This window comes from Coregonus lavaretus, assembly GCF_964263955.1.
Source record: "Coregonus lavaretus genome assembly, chromosome: 4".
Classification (NCBI taxonomy): domain Eukaryota; kingdom Metazoa; phylum Chordata; class Actinopteri; order Salmoniformes; family Salmonidae; genus Coregonus; species Coregonus lavaretus.
Genome location: NC_139991.1, coordinates 70,048,490 through 70,067,821, shown reverse-complemented (window position 1 = coordinate 70,067,821; position 19,332 = coordinate 70,048,490). Strand labels below are relative to the sequence as shown.

The following is a 19,332-nucleotide window of genomic DNA, read 5'->3' as shown; positions in this document are numbered from 1 at the left end:
ATCATAGGGCTCTGATTAATAATTTATTGTTCTAAATGCACTTGTCATTCATAAAAATTTCATAAGCACTCATTTCATAATCAATCACGATGATGTCTTTATGTGGTGCGGATGTATTATTCTATTATAAATTGCCATTTAAAAACCCCTCTGCCAATATCCAGTGGAAACATATTCCACATTTCCAATATTAATATCCCATATTCCCAACTTTAAGTCCCAACTTTTTTGTTAACAAGGACATTGGTTGACTTGGAGAGGGTAGAGAGGGTTGTTGGGTGGGAAGGGTCAGGAATTAGGGGTGTGGTGTCACATTGCTGACAATCCATTGATATGAATATTGTCTATGCATGTGGATGTAACAGTAAACAAACCCACAGCATTGTCCACTGGACACAGCCCTTCTCCAGACAGACATCCAAGGTCCTTATTATGTGTCAGTAAAGGTAGCCTACAAGAAAATACTACAAACCCATGCAATCCGATGTCTTTGTTTCGTCTGTATCTAATCTAGACTACAAACAACAACACAGATTAGATATGCCTTTAATGCACGTGTCAAACTCATTCAATGGAGGGCCAAGTGTCTGCGGGTTTTCAATCCACCCTTGTACTTGATTGATGAATTAAGGTAACTAATTAGTAAGGAACTCCCCTCACCTGGTTGTCTAGGTCTTAATTGAAAGGAATAACCAAAAACCCGCAGACACTCTGCCCTCTCGGCCCTGCCCTAATGGATCGTTTTCTGTTGGACAAAAGTAACAATTAACATTTACAACAAATTTGACCCGGGCCAACCTCCAAACACAGACCAATTACTGCTTGGTATAGTGTAAACCTAAATATTTTAGTAGACCAGTCCAAAAAGCATTATATTTTGGACACATAATTCACAATGACAAAAATGATTGAATTACATTGCAATAAACTCAAAAAAAATCCTTGGTTTTGTCTGGATCTGCAAATGACACTATGAATTGACACTTACTACTTCAAAATTGTAATATATTTTCTATGATCAGAATGTGTGTAATATATTTTCTATGATTCGAATGTGTGTGAGGCAACTTCCATTTAATGGTCATATTCCTTCTCTGTGTTTGGGATGATGTGCGTTGTGAATGCACTATTTACCATACAAGCAAATGTAATTGCACGAAAGTTACCCACATTTTTGCATGTCTATAAGCTGTGTTATTATAATGATTATACTTTTTTGTCCACCTACAGACTCTGGTACATCCCTTGCATTACGTTAAAAAAACATACATCAGTGCAAAAAACACGCTGAGCTGAAATCTCGCGAGCTCTACCTCCCGTTTGGAACCCACCCTAAAGCGTTGCCTTACTGCAGTGTGTGTATATAGGAGGGAGGCGAGGGTTACATTGGGAATCTCGGAAGAGTTGCGGCAAGGTCGATAGAGCATCCTACTCTAAAAATCACCACACCGCGGATTTTATTCGCTTTCGTACAAGTGTGCGGAAAGCTAGAGGACCGAGAGGCGTCTCGGAGATTTCATCTCTTGACGAGTAGCGTTGGCTAGGGTTGAAAGTTGATGCCTTGTTTTCATCGCTGAGAGCGTATAGTGAGGCAGCTATCAAGCCATCCTTCTCCATTTGTAGCTCTGCATGTTTTGTGGTTGTGCTACCTTTTTGAGAGAAGCAGAAGTGGCATTCGCTTTTTTCTGAATTCGAAAGCACCGCGTTTCTTTGGGAGCAAGTATCCAGACGGTCTTCCACCACTTGGGCGGTACTAGGAGTGTGAGCTGATTACTTCTATGTCGGAAAGAACCGGGCTTTAGAAGCAGTGTAATTTTGCTATTGCACACGAGTTGTGCCGGACATTTAGATAGGTATTTGTTTCTGAAAGGTCCTTAATTCACCGGTAATATTTGCAATGTCGGCGCCATCCTCCTTGCCTCCCGCCCAGGGAGAGAACCCCGCGCCAGAAAATGAGGGGCTGACCGTGGATACAGGTTTGAAGCCCGCCGGCCCGACACCCAGCTCGAGTCGGTTCCAGGTGGACCTGGTGGCTGAAGCAGCCAGTGCCGCTGACAAAACGCTCGCATCTGGCGATAAAGACACTCCCGCCCCCGAAGGTTCGGAGCCAGCGGCGGGTGGCGAGGAGGCAAAGGGTCGGTTCCGGGTGGTGAACTTTGTGGATCCGAGTGGAGCAAGCCCACCAGAAGCAGTGCCCGCTGAAGGTTTCCAGAATGGAGACACCGTGATGAGCGAGGGCAGCCTACATTCTTCGACAGGAGGCCAGCATCACTACCATTACGACACCCATACGAACACCTATTACCTAAGGACTTTTGGTCATAACACCATCGATGCCGTGCCGAACATCGATTTCTACCGGCAAACTGCTGCGCCGCTGGGGGACAAGCTGATAAGACCCACCCTTTCTGAGCTGCACGACGAGCTAGACAAAGTAAGCAAACTCATGGCTTTGACACGGATGCTAGCGCGTGCTAGGACAGAACACACATGGGGCGCCACTGCTGCGTCAACGTTCCACGCTCGTGGGACGTAATTTTGCTAGTTTTAGTTTCTGTATTTAGATTGAAATTTGACAAGTTTTTGCGGTCAGTGGCTCATTTTAGTCTCATGCTCGTTTATTGTACTTGGTCAAAAGGATGGCTAGCTACATGCCTGTCATTAGCAACATTGGTGGGATGTCGGTGTGGAAAGGATGAGCGGTGCCCATTCTTCAAAAGACACTCATGTGGATAGGCTCCACCACGTATTCATTGTACTTGAATGATGTCGTCACACATTCTTTGTCCGTTTTTACGCAGCGCATAGAACGCACAGTTTCGGGTCACAAGAATGAACGCTTTTGTCACAAAGTAGGAAATAGTGCCTTCAGGAATTGACAATATGATGTGTTACTTAGCTAGGTAAACACATGTGGTTTTGCTATGTCAAGTCATCGATATTTCGGTGTATTTTGACAGTTCCCAACTGAGTAATATATTAGAGTAGATAATATTTCCCGAATATGTCCAACAATTGTGCGCACGTGAGACCTCCCTAGGATGAAAACAACACGCATCTCGCAGCTCAGCTATCGGTTACACTGTTTCCAACTAGGCCTACTTATAATTAGTCATTCTGGTAGAGTTATTATTTAAGTATTCTATTGGGGTTTTTATGCAGTTGTAGCCTCAGGTTAGGTTGTTGAAGTATGTCTATTAGCTTGAATACATTTTACTTGGCTTTTGCTGTGGTCTGTAGACACCCGGACTTCCTGCTTTGTAATATGAGAAGTTTTCTGACCTAGTAGTCAAATAGTTAATCCTGTCCAAATTTAAATTACCTTACCTGACAATAGTGGTTACAACTAAGTAATGCAATTTCAGTGTCTAATAGCGTATGGGTTTATCTAAGTACTGATGTAATATTTTACACTTGACAATGACAAAGCAATCCCAAGCACACTGGCCATTCATTGCCCACAATGTCAGCCCTTATATTTGGTCAGCAAATCTATGAAAATCCTGCTCTATTTAAAACTTGCCCCCAATAATACCCCAATTCCAGAGCATATAACTGCTAGGCATTGACACATTTCCCTGCCAGTCCTGTGCTCTTCATATGGTTCTGTAAAAGGTATTGGCGGATGAAAGAAAAACAACTGAAGGCTCTGTGCCATGTTGACATTCCATGGGCCGTTATGTCTTGGAGACTGTGGTAAGCAGGCGGGGGTGTTCCTGACTGACACATGGGAGGACACTCAAGGTTAACTGTCAGCGTGACCCCTCCCTTTAACCATTAGCCTTTGTCTAGGCTCCATATCTCCAGACATGAATTTCCACTTTTCACCCATGTCTTCTCAATCCCTACATTTTTGGGGTCTTTTTTTTTGTAGCATTCTAGTGGTGACCATTCTAGCAGCCAGTATGTGTGGAGACCGTTCCATATGGCTTTTTATAACCACAAGCCTTACAGCTTGTATGTAGAGAACATAGTTATGATATTGATAAGACATGTGGGCTAATATCTTTAGCATGATGAACTCATGAAGTGACAACCAACTACATCAGGGGTGTCAAACTCATTCCATGGAGGGCCTAGTGTCTGCTGGTTTTTCTTTTCAATTAAGCCCTAGACAACCAGGTGAGGGGAGTTCCTTACTAATTAGTGACCTTAATTCATCAATCAAGTACAAGGGAGGAGCTACACAAGTAATAATATTTTCTAGTCTTGTTACAATCTCCGATTCAGTTTCCTACAATAGATCTGCGGTCGTCTCCTTATCCCAGCATGATATGTATCTCAGCAGCACAACCCCATTGCCATAGACATTTTGAGATCCAGACAGGCCCTGTTTGAATACATAATAAAGGCATGCATTAGTTATAATGTACACTGAACAAAAATATAAACACAACATGTAAAGTGTTTGACCCATGTTTCATGAGCGGAAATAAATAAAAGTTCCCCGACATGGACAAAGCTTATTTCTCTCAACTGTTGTGCACAAATTTGTTTACATCCCTGTTAGTGAGCATTTCTCCTTTACCAAGATAATCCATCCACTTACATTTACATTTATGTCATTTAGCAGACGCTCTTATCCAGAGCGACTTACAGTTAGTGCATACATTATTTTTTTTATTTTTATACTGGCCCCCCACGGGAATTGAACCCACAACCCTGGCGTTGCAAACGCCATGCTCTACCAACTGAGCTACCTCCCTGCCGGCCATTCCCTCCCCTACCCTAGACGACACTGGGCCAATTGTGTGCCGCCCCATTGGTCTCCCGGTTGCGGCCGGCTACGACAGAGCCTGGATTCGAACCAGGATCTCTAGTGGCACAGCTAGCACTGCACTGTGGTTGTGTTGCAGGTGTGGCAACACAACACAATGCCACAGATTTGAGGAAGTGTGCAATTGGAATGCCGACTGCAGGAATGTCCACCAGAGCTGTTGCCAGAGAATTTAATGTTAATTTCTCTACCATAAGCAGCCTCCAACATCATTTTAGGGAATTTGGAGGTATGTCCAACTGTTCTCACAACCGCAGTCCATGTGTAACCATGCCAGCCCAGGACCTCCACATCCGGCTTCTTCAGTTGCGGGATCGTCTGATACCAGCCACCGGACAGCTGATGAAACTGTGACAACCAAATAATTTCTGTACAAACTGTCAGAAACCATCTCAGGGAAGCTTATCTGCGTGCTTGTTGTCCTCACCTGACTGCAGTTCGGCGTTGTAACTGACTTCAGTGGGCAAATTCTCACTTTCGATGGCCATTTGCACGCTGGAGAAGGGTGCTCTTCATGGATGAATCCTGGTTTCAACTGTACCGGGCAGATGGCAGATAGCGTGTATGCCGTTGTGTGGGCGAGCGGTTTGTTGTGAACAGAGTGCCCCATGGTGGGGTTATGGTATGGGCAGGCAAGCATAAGCAACGGACAATGAACACAATTGCATTTTATCGATGACAATTTAAATGCACAGAGATACCGTGACGAGATCCTTAGGCCCATTGTCGTGCCATTCATCCGCCGCCATCACCTAATGTTTCGGCATTATGCATGGCCCCATGTCGCAAGGATCTGTACACAATTCCTGAAAGCTGAAAATGTACCAGTTCTTCCATGGCCATGACCAGACATGTTACCCGTTGAGCATGTTTGGGATGCTCTGGATCGACGTGTTCCAGTTTCCGCCAATATCCAGCAACTTCACACAGCCATTGAAGAGGAGTGGGACAACATTCCACAGGCCACAATCAACAGCCTTGGTGGTCACACCAGATACTGACTGGTTTTCTGATCCACGCCTCTACTTTTATTCTACACAAAATAGCCCATAATGACAAAGTGAAAATCGGTTTTTAGATTTTTTTTGCAAATGTATTAAAAATAAACATACCTTATTTACATAAGTATTCAGGCCCTTTGCTATGAGACTCAATTGCACTCCGGTGGATCCTGTTTCCATTGATCATCCGTGATTTTTCTACAACTTGATTGGAGTCCACCTGTGGTAAATTCAGTTGATTGGACATGATTTGGAAAGGCACACCTGTCTATATAAGGTCCCACAGTTGATAGTGCATATCAGAGCAAAAACCAAGCCTTGAGGTCTAAGGAATTGTCCGTAGTGCTCTGAGACAGGATTTTGTCGAGGCACAGATCTGGGGAAGGGTACAAAAAAATGTCTGCAGCATTGAAGGTCCCCAAGAACACAGTGGTCTCCATCATTCTTAAATGGTAGAAGTTTGGAACCACCAAGACTCTTCCTAGAGCTGGCCGCCCGGCCAAACTGAGCAATCTGGGGATAAGGGCCTTGGTCAGGGAGATGACCAAGAACCCGATGGTCACTCTGACAGAGCTCCAGAGTTCCTCTGTGGAGATGGGAGAACCTTCCAGAAGGACAACCATCTCTGCAGCACTCCACCAATCAGGCCTTTTATGGTAGAGTGGCCAACTGGAAGCCACTCCTCAGTAAAAGGCACATGACAGCCCACCTGGAGATTCTCTGGTCTGATGAAACCAAGATTGAACTCCTTGGCCTGAATGCCAAGTGTCACGTCTGGAGGAAACCTGGCACCATCCCTATGGTGAAGCGTGGTGGCAGCATTATGCTGTGGAGATGTTTTTCAGCGGCAGGGACTTGGAGTCAGGATCAAGGGTAAGATGAACGGAGCAAAGTACAGAGATCCTTGATGATAATCTGCTCCAGAGCTCTTAGAACCTCAGACTGGGGGCGAATGTTCACCTTCCAACAGGACAACAACCCTAAGCACACAGCCAAGACAACGCAGGAGTGGCTTTGGGACAAGTCTCAGAATGTCCTTGAGTGGCCCAGCCAGAGCCTGGACTTGAACCCGATCGAACATCTAGAGAGACCTGAAAATAGCTGTGCAGCGACGCTCCCCATCCAACGTGACAGAGATTGAGAGGATCTGCAGAGAAGAATGGGAGAAACTCCCCAAATACAAGTGTGCCAAGCTTGTAGCGTCATACCCAAGAAGACTTGAGGATGTAATCGCTGCCAAAGGTGCTTCAACAAAGTACTGAGTAAAGGGTCTGAATACTTATGTAAATGTGATATTTCCGTTTTTGTATGTTTTATACATTTGCCAAAATCTCAACCTGTTTTTGCTTTTTCATTATGTGGTATTGTGTGTAGATTGATAGGAGGGGGACAAAGTGGAATACGTCAAGGGGTCTGAATACTTTCCGAATGCACTGGTATATTTTGTCCACTTACCCTGTTTTCTGCCTGTGTATCCTGTTTATTGTGGCAGCAACGTTTCAGTCAAATTCCTGTACATGCAAATGTATCTGGCGAAATGAAGGTGATTTTATGATTCTTCTTTCCTCCCTTAAAGTAGGTTAAGGATTGATCTATATGTGATTGGTCTGTACTGCTTTCACCAATCCAACTCTTTCCTGATCTGTGTTTACTTCAAGAAAGCGAGGAAGGCTGGGTTTTTCTTCTTTGTAATTTTACCCTCCTTTTCTCCCCAATTTCGTGATATTAAGATCTCGTTTCATCGCTGCAACTCCCCAACGGACTCGGGAGAGTTGAAGGTCGAGTCATGCGTCCTCCGAAACATGACCTGCCAAACCGTGCTTCTTAACACCTGCTCGCTTATCCCAGAAGCCAGCCGCACCAATGTGTCTGCGGCAGGTAGCTTAGTGGTTAAGAGCACAGTGCCAGTAACCGAAAGGTCGCTGGTTCTAATCCCCGAGCCGACTAGGTGAAAAATCTGTCGATGTGCCCTTGAGCAAGGCACTTAACCCTAATTGCTCCTGTAAGTCGCTCTGGATAAGAGCGTCTGCTAAATGACAAAAAAAAAAAAAAAAAAAAAGAAACAACACTGTTCAAGTCAGCCTGCAGGCACCCGGCCCGCCACAAGGAGTCGCTAGAGCACGATGAGCCAAGTAAAGCCAAACACTCCCCTAACCCGGACGACACTGGGCCAATTGTTCACCGCCCGATCGAACCCCAGGCTGTGGTGACTCCGCAACACTGCGATGCAGTGCCTTAGACCGCTGCGCCACTCGTGAGGCCTTGTTTTTCTTCTATTCCAAACAGGGCCTTAGTCAATTGCATTGTTTTAGATGTCACCATTTTTGTCCTGGACGCATCTGTTGAACATGTGCCATTTTTGGCCACATAGCGTGCCTTTGTACACAGGCAGCTGTACACCGGCAGCTGTCAGTAACTTGACACTGGTAACATGTACTGTGACGCATCATGTTTTGCTATGACTATAAATATAGATGTCACATTTTTCTGCATGCATGCACGGAAGGCTAAAGCGAAAGCTTAGTGTTCACTGTCGTGTAGATTGTAGAAAAATAGAAAATAGCATAAATTAAGTTCAAAACCCTAGACTCCTAGCTATCCATGGCGATCAAGATGGTGACGCGCTGTCCAGACATCCAAGGTTTTAATGAAAAGTAGAGTCCTATTGGTATAAGGTCATGTAGTTGGCAGAGCAGCCCTATTGTATGCATTTTAGGACTACAGTCAGGGACTATATTAAACTTTATTTCATCACCTTAGAATTACTTGTGCTCGTGGTGTTAACTGATACACATGGTTCAAAACATGAGGGCATTTGCTGTAGTTGCCCACTAATGCTATACGTTCTAGTCAATCAATGTCAGTGTATTATGTATGTTTGTAACCGTGTGTTATGTGAAAATCTGATTTGTATTATAAATTGTATTTTAATGTTTTAGGACTCCTGGAAGATTAGTTCAAATGAGGACTAAAATAGATTCTAATCAAATCAGTCAACCCTCATCCTCAATGCTAGATTATTTTTTGCTCTATGCCACAGAGGAGGCTTTGAAATGCAGTCTGTTCATTCCAGTCGCTTCAAGATCTCAACTAACATGGCATTGTTTTTTTACATATTTTTTTATTTTATCAGTAGAGCGAACCGACAATGGAAACGCCAAATGGAAATTCCATTGTAGCTAATCGACCTGTGCCTGTGGACTTACACCTAAATCAATGAGTCAACCAAAACGCCATTGATAGTGCTGATGAAAGTGGACTTGAGTGATAGCCTGCTAAAGTTACCTGGCCATTGCTGGGCACCCTGGCTCCATTCCACACACACAAATTATGTGACGAAACCAACGGCAGTTGCGAATTCCATTCAAATAAAATAAAAAGGGGAAGCATTTTACTGTGTTCTCATTGGGCCCTGAACCCGTTACCCGGCAGTAGCAGCAAAAGCCGCATGAGACCCGTTATATCGACCAGCCAGAGGGGAAACCCTGACAGGACGACGGGCAGCCAAGCAGAAGCAGATTGTACTGAAATATTGATGTCTTCCCACTGCCACTACAGTGAGTGCACAAAGTCGACGAACAGGCCAGCTAACTTCCAACTCTAGTATGAGTCTGTAGTACTGTGTGCCTTCTTGGCCTTAGTGATGGGGACCAGACATGGAGCAGACATGTCTGCCTGTATAGCCTAATTATATCTGTTAGATCTTTTTAATGCAATTTGAACACGTGAGACTCAGTAAAAAGAGAGCACAGCTTACGGTAAGCCTTTTGTATAGGCTAAGCTTTTGTCAAAGTTTAATGCGTTTTGCTGCAATGCCCTTATTGCTCCCATTACAACCTCTTGTGTGTTTCCAGGAACCAAGGAGTTCAAGATGGGTACACTACAAAGTGTTGAGTGGCATTATTTTACTGCGTTCCTATTGGCTCATGTCGTTACATGCTGACCAATCCCTTCTTCTCTGTCAATTAGCAAGTGTAGTGTGAAGTCTTGACCCCCCCTCTTTCTCTGTGGAGTGTTGGGTAGGCAGGGCCTCGCATTAACAAGAGGCCATATTAATAGGGTATTGTTAGCCCAGTCAACCAAACCTTTTTTTCTTATGTTTCCACAAACTCAAATAGGAAGCTGTGGTGGTGAGACATCATGTGATGTGCCAACCCACTCTCTTATTTGATGTATGATAGGTAGCCTTTAAACATGAATCCTATTCTGAATGATTGGATAGTCCTACATTTTGACATGAGCAGTCTCGCCATGGCACAAACTCGTTTTTAGTTGCGCTTCTCCACTGAACTCATGTTGAGAAGGGGGACATCTTCCATATTATTACATTTCTGTTGTACTGCTTTGAAGGATCTCCAGCTAATGTTACTTCCTAGTTAGGGACATTTTCTATTGGATGCAGTGAAAGAACAATTGGTCATTTGGGGCTGAATTAAAGGGCTTTGCGTGGCAGATGTTTCCCACCAGGTCAGGCATCACAACATCCCCTGTCTCCTAGCACTGTGTCCCTGGTCTCCATGGCGATGCCAGTCCTGTGGGCAGGGCTTGCAGTCAACAGGTTGTCTCTTGTGGCCCTTTCAGAGCAGGAGGCCTGGAGATCAGGCTAGGCCTAATTAACAGATTGTGCTGGAAGTGACAATGTAGTGAGCATGCAATCCACAGCTAGGCTTTGCCCTCAATCCTCACCTTCAATCTCTCACACTAGTAGGCCTACTCTGTTGTTCCAAAGCAGAAGTTGTGTTCCGATGAAGATTGCACACAGGAAATGGCAACTGATGTGAAATTTCACTTTCTTCGATCTAGGCTAGATAAGCCCTCTGTGTTGACGTCTTTTCATTATTGATAACCTGATATCAGTTCTAGCTTCCGGTCCCATGTGTTTAGAGCTCTATCACAACTGAGCATCGATGCTGGGAGGGAGGGGGGGGGGGGTGCACCCTTCAATTTGAATAGGCCTAAGTTATGTCTGACTTCTACTGTAACCATAACAAGCCCTATGTTGTTACATTTGGATCCCATGTCCCTGTCCAAATATTTAAAACTGCACCCCATTAACACCCATCGTTTTTGTTCTGGTACAGTCCGGTTCCACCAGTCTTAAGCATGTATTTTATTTTCATAAAACAAAATGGATGTAGTCTTTGTCGCCAACCACTGTATCAACCCTTCCTTTACAGGAATGTCAAGCGGGATTAATAGTTGAATGTTGTTTTGTAGCCGGACTACCTGTAGCATAGTTTGTTTCTTTGGAAGTAAACAAGGTCTGAGGTAAGACTCTGATGCACCGTTTGTCGCAGTTAAAAGGGGACGGCGTCATGCGGTTAACTAGCTTGCACAAGGGAGGCTCTGTGCAGTGGCCTGGCGAGGACCAACTCCACGTGGACTTGTTTATTCTCTCTCTCTGTGCTGGCTGTGCCCAAGATTGTATGCAGTGTCAGAAACCGGAGAAGGAGCAGGCTTCTGGTCTGGCTATGACTGGAGAGGAAGAGAGAGGGGGACTTTAGTCACTTCTAGACTGTGTTGTGGGCCTGCAGCTGGTGTAATGTATACACACGCCATTTGGCAGTCACTTGTAAGTGGTTGTGCGAATGTTCTTGTGTGCGTATGGCTTCTCTCTTACCCAGGGCCATATCTATTAGCGTCACAGTGTGACTGTCCGTAATTACTGGAGTAGGCCTACTCTCTGGGAAGGACCTAAGATGGCACTGCTACACAGTCACAGATGAAGCAATGTATTTATTATTTTAGGGACTAAATACTTCCGTACTGACAACTTGTATTTCTATGGCTAGGTTTCCATTCAATTGGTGACAGAGTATTCTAAAATCCGCATAAAAACAATATGCGCATTTTCCCACCAGAGGGATGTTTCTGTCAAACTGACTTGCGGTTAAAAGGCTGTGCGTGCTGACGTAGTGCACATAATTAACTTTTTTTTGCGGTTAAATAAAAACAACAAATCAAAACAGTTATATGGGTTTCCATCGCATTTTCAACTCTACTGATGGTTTTGTCAATAAAAACTGTGTTTTAAATAGCGATTGTGCCCCCTCTGGTCTTGGAACATGCGCTCTATCCAACAGCTTGCTAATACAGTGCGGGTATAGCCTACTACATGATGAGATTATTATGGACAAAATACATTATTTTTATTTGTCAAACTGCAGCGAAGCATTGATCATCATGTCACCACAAGAAGACTCTTTGATATTTATTGGAAAGGAGCATCAAGCTCAACACCGTGCACTTTCACCACCTTGTAAAGTTCCTAACTTTATTTCCTCTGTAGCCTAATAGACTGCATGCTTTCCCGAGTCTTAGTGGGAGGACCACACATCATCGCGTGACTCCATGTTTACTTCCATATGATGGTTTAATATATATATATATATATATATATATATATTTGCTCATTAAGGCATTTCCGCAGCCAGTCTCTCATAATACATTAGACAGACACAAAAATAATCCACCTGTGCTAGTGTGTTTTGTCGACATTTGGAAAGTGTACAGACAATTTTGCTGTTTCCGTCAGGCCTGTCGTGACGACATTTATCGAGTACTTTACTCGCATAAAAAGGTTGGATGGAAGCCTGGTTGGCGAGTGTAAAATATATGCTCTGTCTTTTAATAGAAGACTTGTGGCTAGTTCTTATTTGCTGAATAGTGACCCTTGACATGACCACTGAGAGGCCACATTCTTATCACATGGCTTCTCAGAAAATGTCCTTGGGGACAAAACACCTTCGTAAGCTTATTTCCTGTCGCTTGCTATTGCACATGGCATCAGAACCGATCAGCGATTCGCTGCTTGCCACGGCCACATGCTATCATCAGTATTGGTGACTTTTGAATGGTATACAACTATATATAACTCTTTCCATTCACGCTGCGTCATCTTCAAGAAGTCTCACACACACACACACACACACACACACACACTCATGAAAAGTACATGACCGACTGTCGGCCTACATAACAGGTTTATTTTGAACTGTAAAGTTGTGGCAAACTTCGTAATGGCTTTTTAGGAGAGAAAAAATATTGCCCTGTGTCTCACTTTCTCTGGGTCTCTGAGAACCATTAGATGCTACAGCATGAGTAACCTCTGGTAGTCGAACCCAGGTCGCTTAGTGTGTCGCACTAATGGAACTGTAATGACCTGCCTTGTGTTGCTGCTGGCTTTTGCCTTTGAATTGTGTTGAATTGCCGCTTGGATCAAGACCGTGAAACCGGTGACAAGTGAGTCCCCCACGACAATGAGGGGCTTTGCTAAGCAAGGTAGTCCCATCAGTAGAAATGAAAGACTGGCTCAGGCGATCTTGTTTGGTATGTATGTATGTATGTATGTATGTATGTATGTATGTATGTATACTGCTCAAATAAATAAATGGAACACTTAAACAACACAATGTAACTCCAAGTCAATCACACTTCTGTGAAATCAAACTGTCCACTTAGGAAGCAACACTGATTGACAATACATTTCACATGCTGTTGTGCAAATGGAATAGACAACAGGTGGAAATTATAGGCAATTAGCAAGACACCCCCAATAAAGGACTGGTTTTGCAGGTGGTGACCACAGACCACTTCTCAGTTCCTATGCTTCCTGGCTGATGTTTTGGTCACTTTTGAATGCTGGCGGTGCTTTCACTCTAGTGGTAGCATGAGACGGAGTCTACAACCCACACAAGTGGCTCAGGTAGTGCAGCTCATGCAGGATGGCACATCAATGCGAGCTGTGGCAAGAAGGTTTGCTGTGTCTGTCAGCGTAGTGTCCAGAGCATGGAGGCGCTACCAGGAGACAGGCCAGTACATCAGGAGACGTGGAGGAGGCCGTCGGAGGGCAACAACTCAGCAGCAGGACTGCTAGCTCCACCTTTGTGCAAGGAGGAGCAGGAGGAGCACTGCCAGAGCCCTGCAAAATGACCTCCAGCAGGCCACAAATGTGCATGTGTCTGCTCAAACGGTCAGAAACAGACTCCATGAGGGTGGTATGAGGGCCCGACGTCCACAGGTGGGGGTTGTGCTTACAGCCCAACACCGTGGAGGACGTTTGGCATTTAACAGAGAACACCAAGATTGGCAAATTCGCCACTGGCGCCCTGTGCTCTTCACAGATGAAAGCAGGTTCACACTGAGCACATGTGACAGACGTGACAGAGTCTGGAGACGCCGTGGAGAACGTTCTGCTGCCTGCAACATCCTTCAGCATGACCGGTTTGGCAGTGGGTCAGTTATGGTGTGGGGTGGCATTTCTTTGGGGGACCGCACAGCCCTCCATGTGCTCGCCAGAGGTAGCCTGACTGCCATTAGGTACTGAGATGAGATCCTCAGACCCCTTGTAAGACCATATGCTGGTGCGGTTGGCCCTGGGTTCCTCCTAATGCATGACAATGCTAGACCTCATGTGGCTGGAGTGTGTCAGCAGTTCCTGCAAGAGGAAGGCATTGATGCTATGGACTGGCCCGCCCGTTCCCCAGACCTGAATCCAATTGAGCACATCTGGGACATCATGTTTCGCTCCATCCACCAACGCCACGTTGCACCACAGACTGTCCAGGAGTTGGCGGATGCTTTAGTCCAGGTCTGGGAGGAGATCCCTCAGGAGACCATCCGCCACCTCATCAGGAGCATGCCCAGGCATTGTAGGGAGGTCATACAGGCACGTGGAGGCCACACACACTACTGAGCCTCATTTTGACTTGTTTTAAGGACATTACATCAAAGTTGGATCAGCCTGTAGTGTGGTTTTCCACTTTAATTTTGAGGGTGACTCCAAATCCAGACCTCCATGGGTTGATAAATGTGTGTGTGTGTATGTGTGTGTGTGTGTGTGTGTGTGTGTGTGTATATATATATATATATTTTTTTTAATGTCATAAATATATACATTGCTTTGTTGGAGATGAATAAAGTTATCGGTCAGATATTGCAAACAACTTAAAACATTTTTGAAAATCTGCAGTTCTTCTTTTTTTTTTTTTTTCTTGATTTTTGTTATGGCTGTTACAGCCCCCAAAACAACCAACAAACTTTTGCCAGGTACGAAAGAACATCTTCTTTTGACCTCCGTTTGTTCTTAGACAAACTTTTTTTGACTTCAACATGCTAGAAACCTCAACCAAGCCCATGGCACCTGCCATGTGTATTTGTATGTCACCCCCTCCCCTCACTACTCAAATAAACAGCATGTGACCCTGCAAAGCAACAATGATCTCATCATAAATGCACAGCTGGCTGATAGACAGAGTCCACATGACAATCAGCTGCAGCCTGCTACTGCTAGTCAACATGTTCTCCTTGTCTTTCAGTCCCAGCCCTGTTTAGTCCCTTTTTATTCACACTCCCATAGACCACTGCTGGATTGTACTAGCAGGTCTGTGTGTGGGAGCGCTGCCTCTGTGTGGTTCACCAACTGTGGCCAGTTTAGTGACTGTATGTTTGTTTTGTATGCTGCTGCAGGCTTTCACTCCTTCTCTCCCCTTTTTCATTGCATGTCGACCGGTCTTTCTCTTTGCCGTTTGGGTTAACCACTGGCCAGTCATGAGTGCCTCCTCCCATCGTGGTTTGATTGGAGGGCAATTCCACGGTAACGGAATTACACTGAGACTCTGATTTTTCACTTTAAAATGTACACCAAACAAAAAACATTGATTTCTAAGTTGAACAAACTATAGAACTCTATGAAAAAGGACTACTTTTAACAATTTCCACTGAATAGTATTAAAACATTTACAGGAAGAACTGTGGAGATACAACGTTTTGTAACAGAATAAAAAAAAGATTTTACCGTAATTCTGTTACTAAACTTTGCATCTGCAGTTTTTCCAGTAAATGATTTTATTTGTACATTTTTCAAAGTAGTCATTGTGTGTAGCTTTTGTATGTTAAACTTTTAAATCAATGGTTTCTGTTTGGTATTTTAAAAAATCTGTCTTAGCGTTATGGTGGAATTGCCCTGGAGCTGTCAGTGGCCCAGACCTCCTAACATGATGATGATATATGGGAACATGGTGTGATTTCAGATTTTTTTTTACAAGGATAAAAGCTTGTATAGAAGCGGGTTAGTGTAAATTGGCTCCAATGGCTGCTTGCAGTTTGTCTCAACACTTTTGTCTGTGTTCGTCATTCAGTCGCTGTAAGTGGGTGCACATATTACATATGGTTTCCATTGACGAGTTCATCCGTGTTTCATTCGGCAATGCAGCTGGGATGCATTTGGGCCGTGCAACCATATATGGGTAGTGTAGCACAATTTGATGCTGTACTTGGGCACAAATAAGACAGATCCCAGGCACATGCATATGATACTGTGTGTGTGGTGTGTACACTCACGTGGGAGGAGGCAAATAAACATGAACAGGAAGTCTGCCCATTTTAATCAACGCTGTCATCTGTCACTGGGTCACAACATGGAGGGGCCTGAGTTTGGCGACGTCATCGATCCTAATGGATCCAGGATGCTCCCAGAGCCCCATGAAGAGCTCCTGTGTCCTGCTGGTCATCAATTATACTGCTTTGATGATCCCTGCTTTCTCCCTCCGTGGGGAGACTAGAGGCAGTGGCCACCGTTCCAACTCGACATTCACTGACCTCTGAGTGTCTAGTTATCTAGATCTTTAATTCTGCACAAAGTGCACTTGTCAACAGCCGTATATACCTGTGGTATGCTGACTGCTAATTGCACTCTATAGACAAAGGTCTTATTATAAATGGGAGGAAAGATGGCGGGCGATCTTAACCCCAGCTCAAGGTGAAAACTTATGAGTGGGCCATTTTTAAAGGGGTTTGGACAGGTTTCATTTTCATTATTGGGCAGGTATGAGAGGAAAGGTGCTCATTTCCTGTTTAGAAATGGGCTCACCCTTTTTCACAAGGGTCCCCTATAAAACTCAACCCAACAAAGCTGCCTGTTTAGCAGAGCCAAATTGGAACCTGGGTTGTGATGCAGGCAGTCGCTATTTTGTTCCGTGATGCCATTTGGGATTGCAGTGGGGGAACGGGCTGTTCCAAGAATACTTATATTAATTGGAGTGTTATTTGTTTTTTTGATTAGAGTTGTTGCGTCAATTCTTGGAAACCTGCTAACCCACAGGAGAGAACAGCGTTTATTAAGAAGTGCCCCTCTATTAGTCCAACACAGTGTGTTGGAGCACTTTTCCCAGAAATGTGGCTCTCTAGCAATATGTTTTCATAGAATCCTTAACTTTCTCCAGTCCCAACCAACACTGTTCCAGCATTACATTTTAGTCATTTGGCAGATGCTCTTATCCAGAGCGACTTACAGTTAGTGCATACATTTTTCATACTGGCCCCCCATGGGAATCGAACCCACAACCCTGGCGTTGCAAGCGCCATGCTCTACCAACTGAGCTACATCCATTATTATTAATATTTTTCTATTGCCAGATTAGTTAGTGGATTCATACGCCTGAGGCCTAGCCCGGTATCCTGTTGTGTTGGCTGTTTGCACAATTCTTCTCCATTTTCCTTCATTGTTATTTGTCTTCCTTTTCCTGAGGTCCGTTTTGCTTGGTGTGAAATCGGACCGCTCGTCAGTTTTTGGAGGCCATCTTCTCCTTGGCTGATCCAACTGCAGTTTCCTCTGCCAGCTAAGCCTCCCATTGGCTTTGGCATTGTTGTGGAAATCTGCTCTTTTGTGTTACTTCACCCACGTAGATAATGTTCTCTGACTCGTTCTGTGCCGTCTGCTCTCCAGTGGTGTGAGTTTCGGAAGCGTTGGCTCTCGCTGGCACACCAAGCAGATTTCGTAGAATTCAACACTGCCTTGCCCACTTTTTTTTTTTTTTTTTTTTTTATCACCGCTCAATGTGCCAAGACTTAATGCTCGTTTAACGGGAACATTTGAATCTCTTTTTATATGGTTTTTAATAAATAACAGATGGGGTACAGAAGCGACATGGGTACAGAAGCTGGGCCATGTTTTAACTCCTAGTACCCAGTTATTTTCCATATGCATCCCAGCATTTCCTCTATAGGCCTCGACATGAACAGCCCGTCTCTACACTATCAGGTCTCGCTACCAGGTACACAGCAGTCCGAGCTGATTGACACTCACAGAAGCTGCCAGTGGGCTACTGCCTTGAACACCCAGATGGGCACCAAGAGCATATTGAGGACTATTCCCAAATGGGCAGTGGTGAAGATGCCACAGGTGACAAGGTGATAGTCATAGCCCCGGGGAAGAAGTAAAGTGCTTTTGATGTATGTTGTTTTTGAGGAGATTGTCAGCAGTACAATATCAGTTCTCAGCCTCTCCTCTGGCAGTATCTGAGCTATCCTAGTCTCTCTCTCGCTCGAAGCAGAGTCTGGTGCCCCTGCCAGGCAGCAAAATATGGTGTAATAAAAATTCCTATGCAGTCCATCTACACACACTATTTTTTTTGTCTCTGTAGCCGGCCATATTGCCTCTACTTTGTGTAATTCACTGTTGACATATCAGATCTCTGTTCTCGAGCCAGAGGAATACATATATCTAGACACATTTTTGTATTAAAATGCAATGGATAACTTCATCCCTAATGTTTATGTAGGCAATGTGTCCCTTGGAAGTAATCCCACATAACTAGACAACGCTAAATGCCTTTTGCCTTTGAGTAGGGCTACACGATATGGGCAAAAAATAGATTCTAGATAAACACTTGGGTGAACTGTTAGAATCATAGAATGATTTTATATTAAGAAGCAAAGTGGAAAGCATTTGACCTAACAGAACAACATCTAACAGAGGAGGAACTGGCTGCTTGAGTGACGGGGGTGGGGCTGAGTGTGTGGGTGGGACGGTGCAAACTATAAAAACGGATGTTACACGTGGCTGAGTGTTTCAAAATATTGCATGCAATATTGATCTCTTGCGATATGGATATTGCTCATGTCAATATTGCTCATTTTGTGCAGCCCTACCTTTTGGACCCTCATACTTCCCAAGATACCTGACAGCCGGTGACTATCCTTTTTTAAATATGTTTTATGTTGTTTTTTACCCCATTTTTTTTATTTTTTTTCTTCTCCCCAATTTCATGATTACGATCTTGTCTCATCGCTGCAACTCCCCAACAGGCTTGGGAGATGCGACGGTTGAGTCACGTGTCCTCCGAAACATGACCCGCCAAGCCGCGCTTCTTAACACCCGCTTGCTTAACCCGGAAGCCAGCCGCACCAATGTGTCAGAGGAACCACTGTTCAACTGACGACCGAAGTCAGCCTGCAGGCGCCCGGCCCGCCACAAGGAGTCGCTAGAGCGCGATGAGCCAAGTAAAGCCCCCCCCGGCCAAACCCTCCCCTAACGCAGACGGCACTGGGCCAATTGTGCGGCGCCCTGTGGGACTCCCGGTCACGGCCGATAATGACACCGCCTGGGATTGAACCCCAGGCTGTAGTGATGCCGCAACACTGCAATGCAGTGCCTTAGACCGCTGTGTCACTCGGGAGGCCCGGTGACTACCCTTTTAATCCGCCATTGGCGTGACTGTTTCAGACTTATAGATTCTTGTTAACCTTTTTGAGTGGACATCAAACAAGATCCAA

The 19,332-nt window shown here is 44.7% G+C and overlaps 1 protein-coding gene across 1 annotated transcript in view; it reads left to right on the top strand.

Moving 5' to 3' along the window:
* Positions 1-1,347: 1,347 nt before the first annotated feature.
* The window catches only part of slc12a2 (solute carrier family 12 member 2), a 63,677-nt gene continuing 45,692 nt past the window's right edge, over positions 1,348-19,332 (top strand). The window contains exon 1 of the mRNA XM_084160433.1: positions 1,348-2,434. Within this exon, the coding sequence (XP_084016559.1) occupies positions 1,898-2,434 (537 nt within the window). The 5' untranslated portion in view covers positions 1,348-1,897. The remainder of the gene's footprint in view (positions 2,435-19,332) is intronic.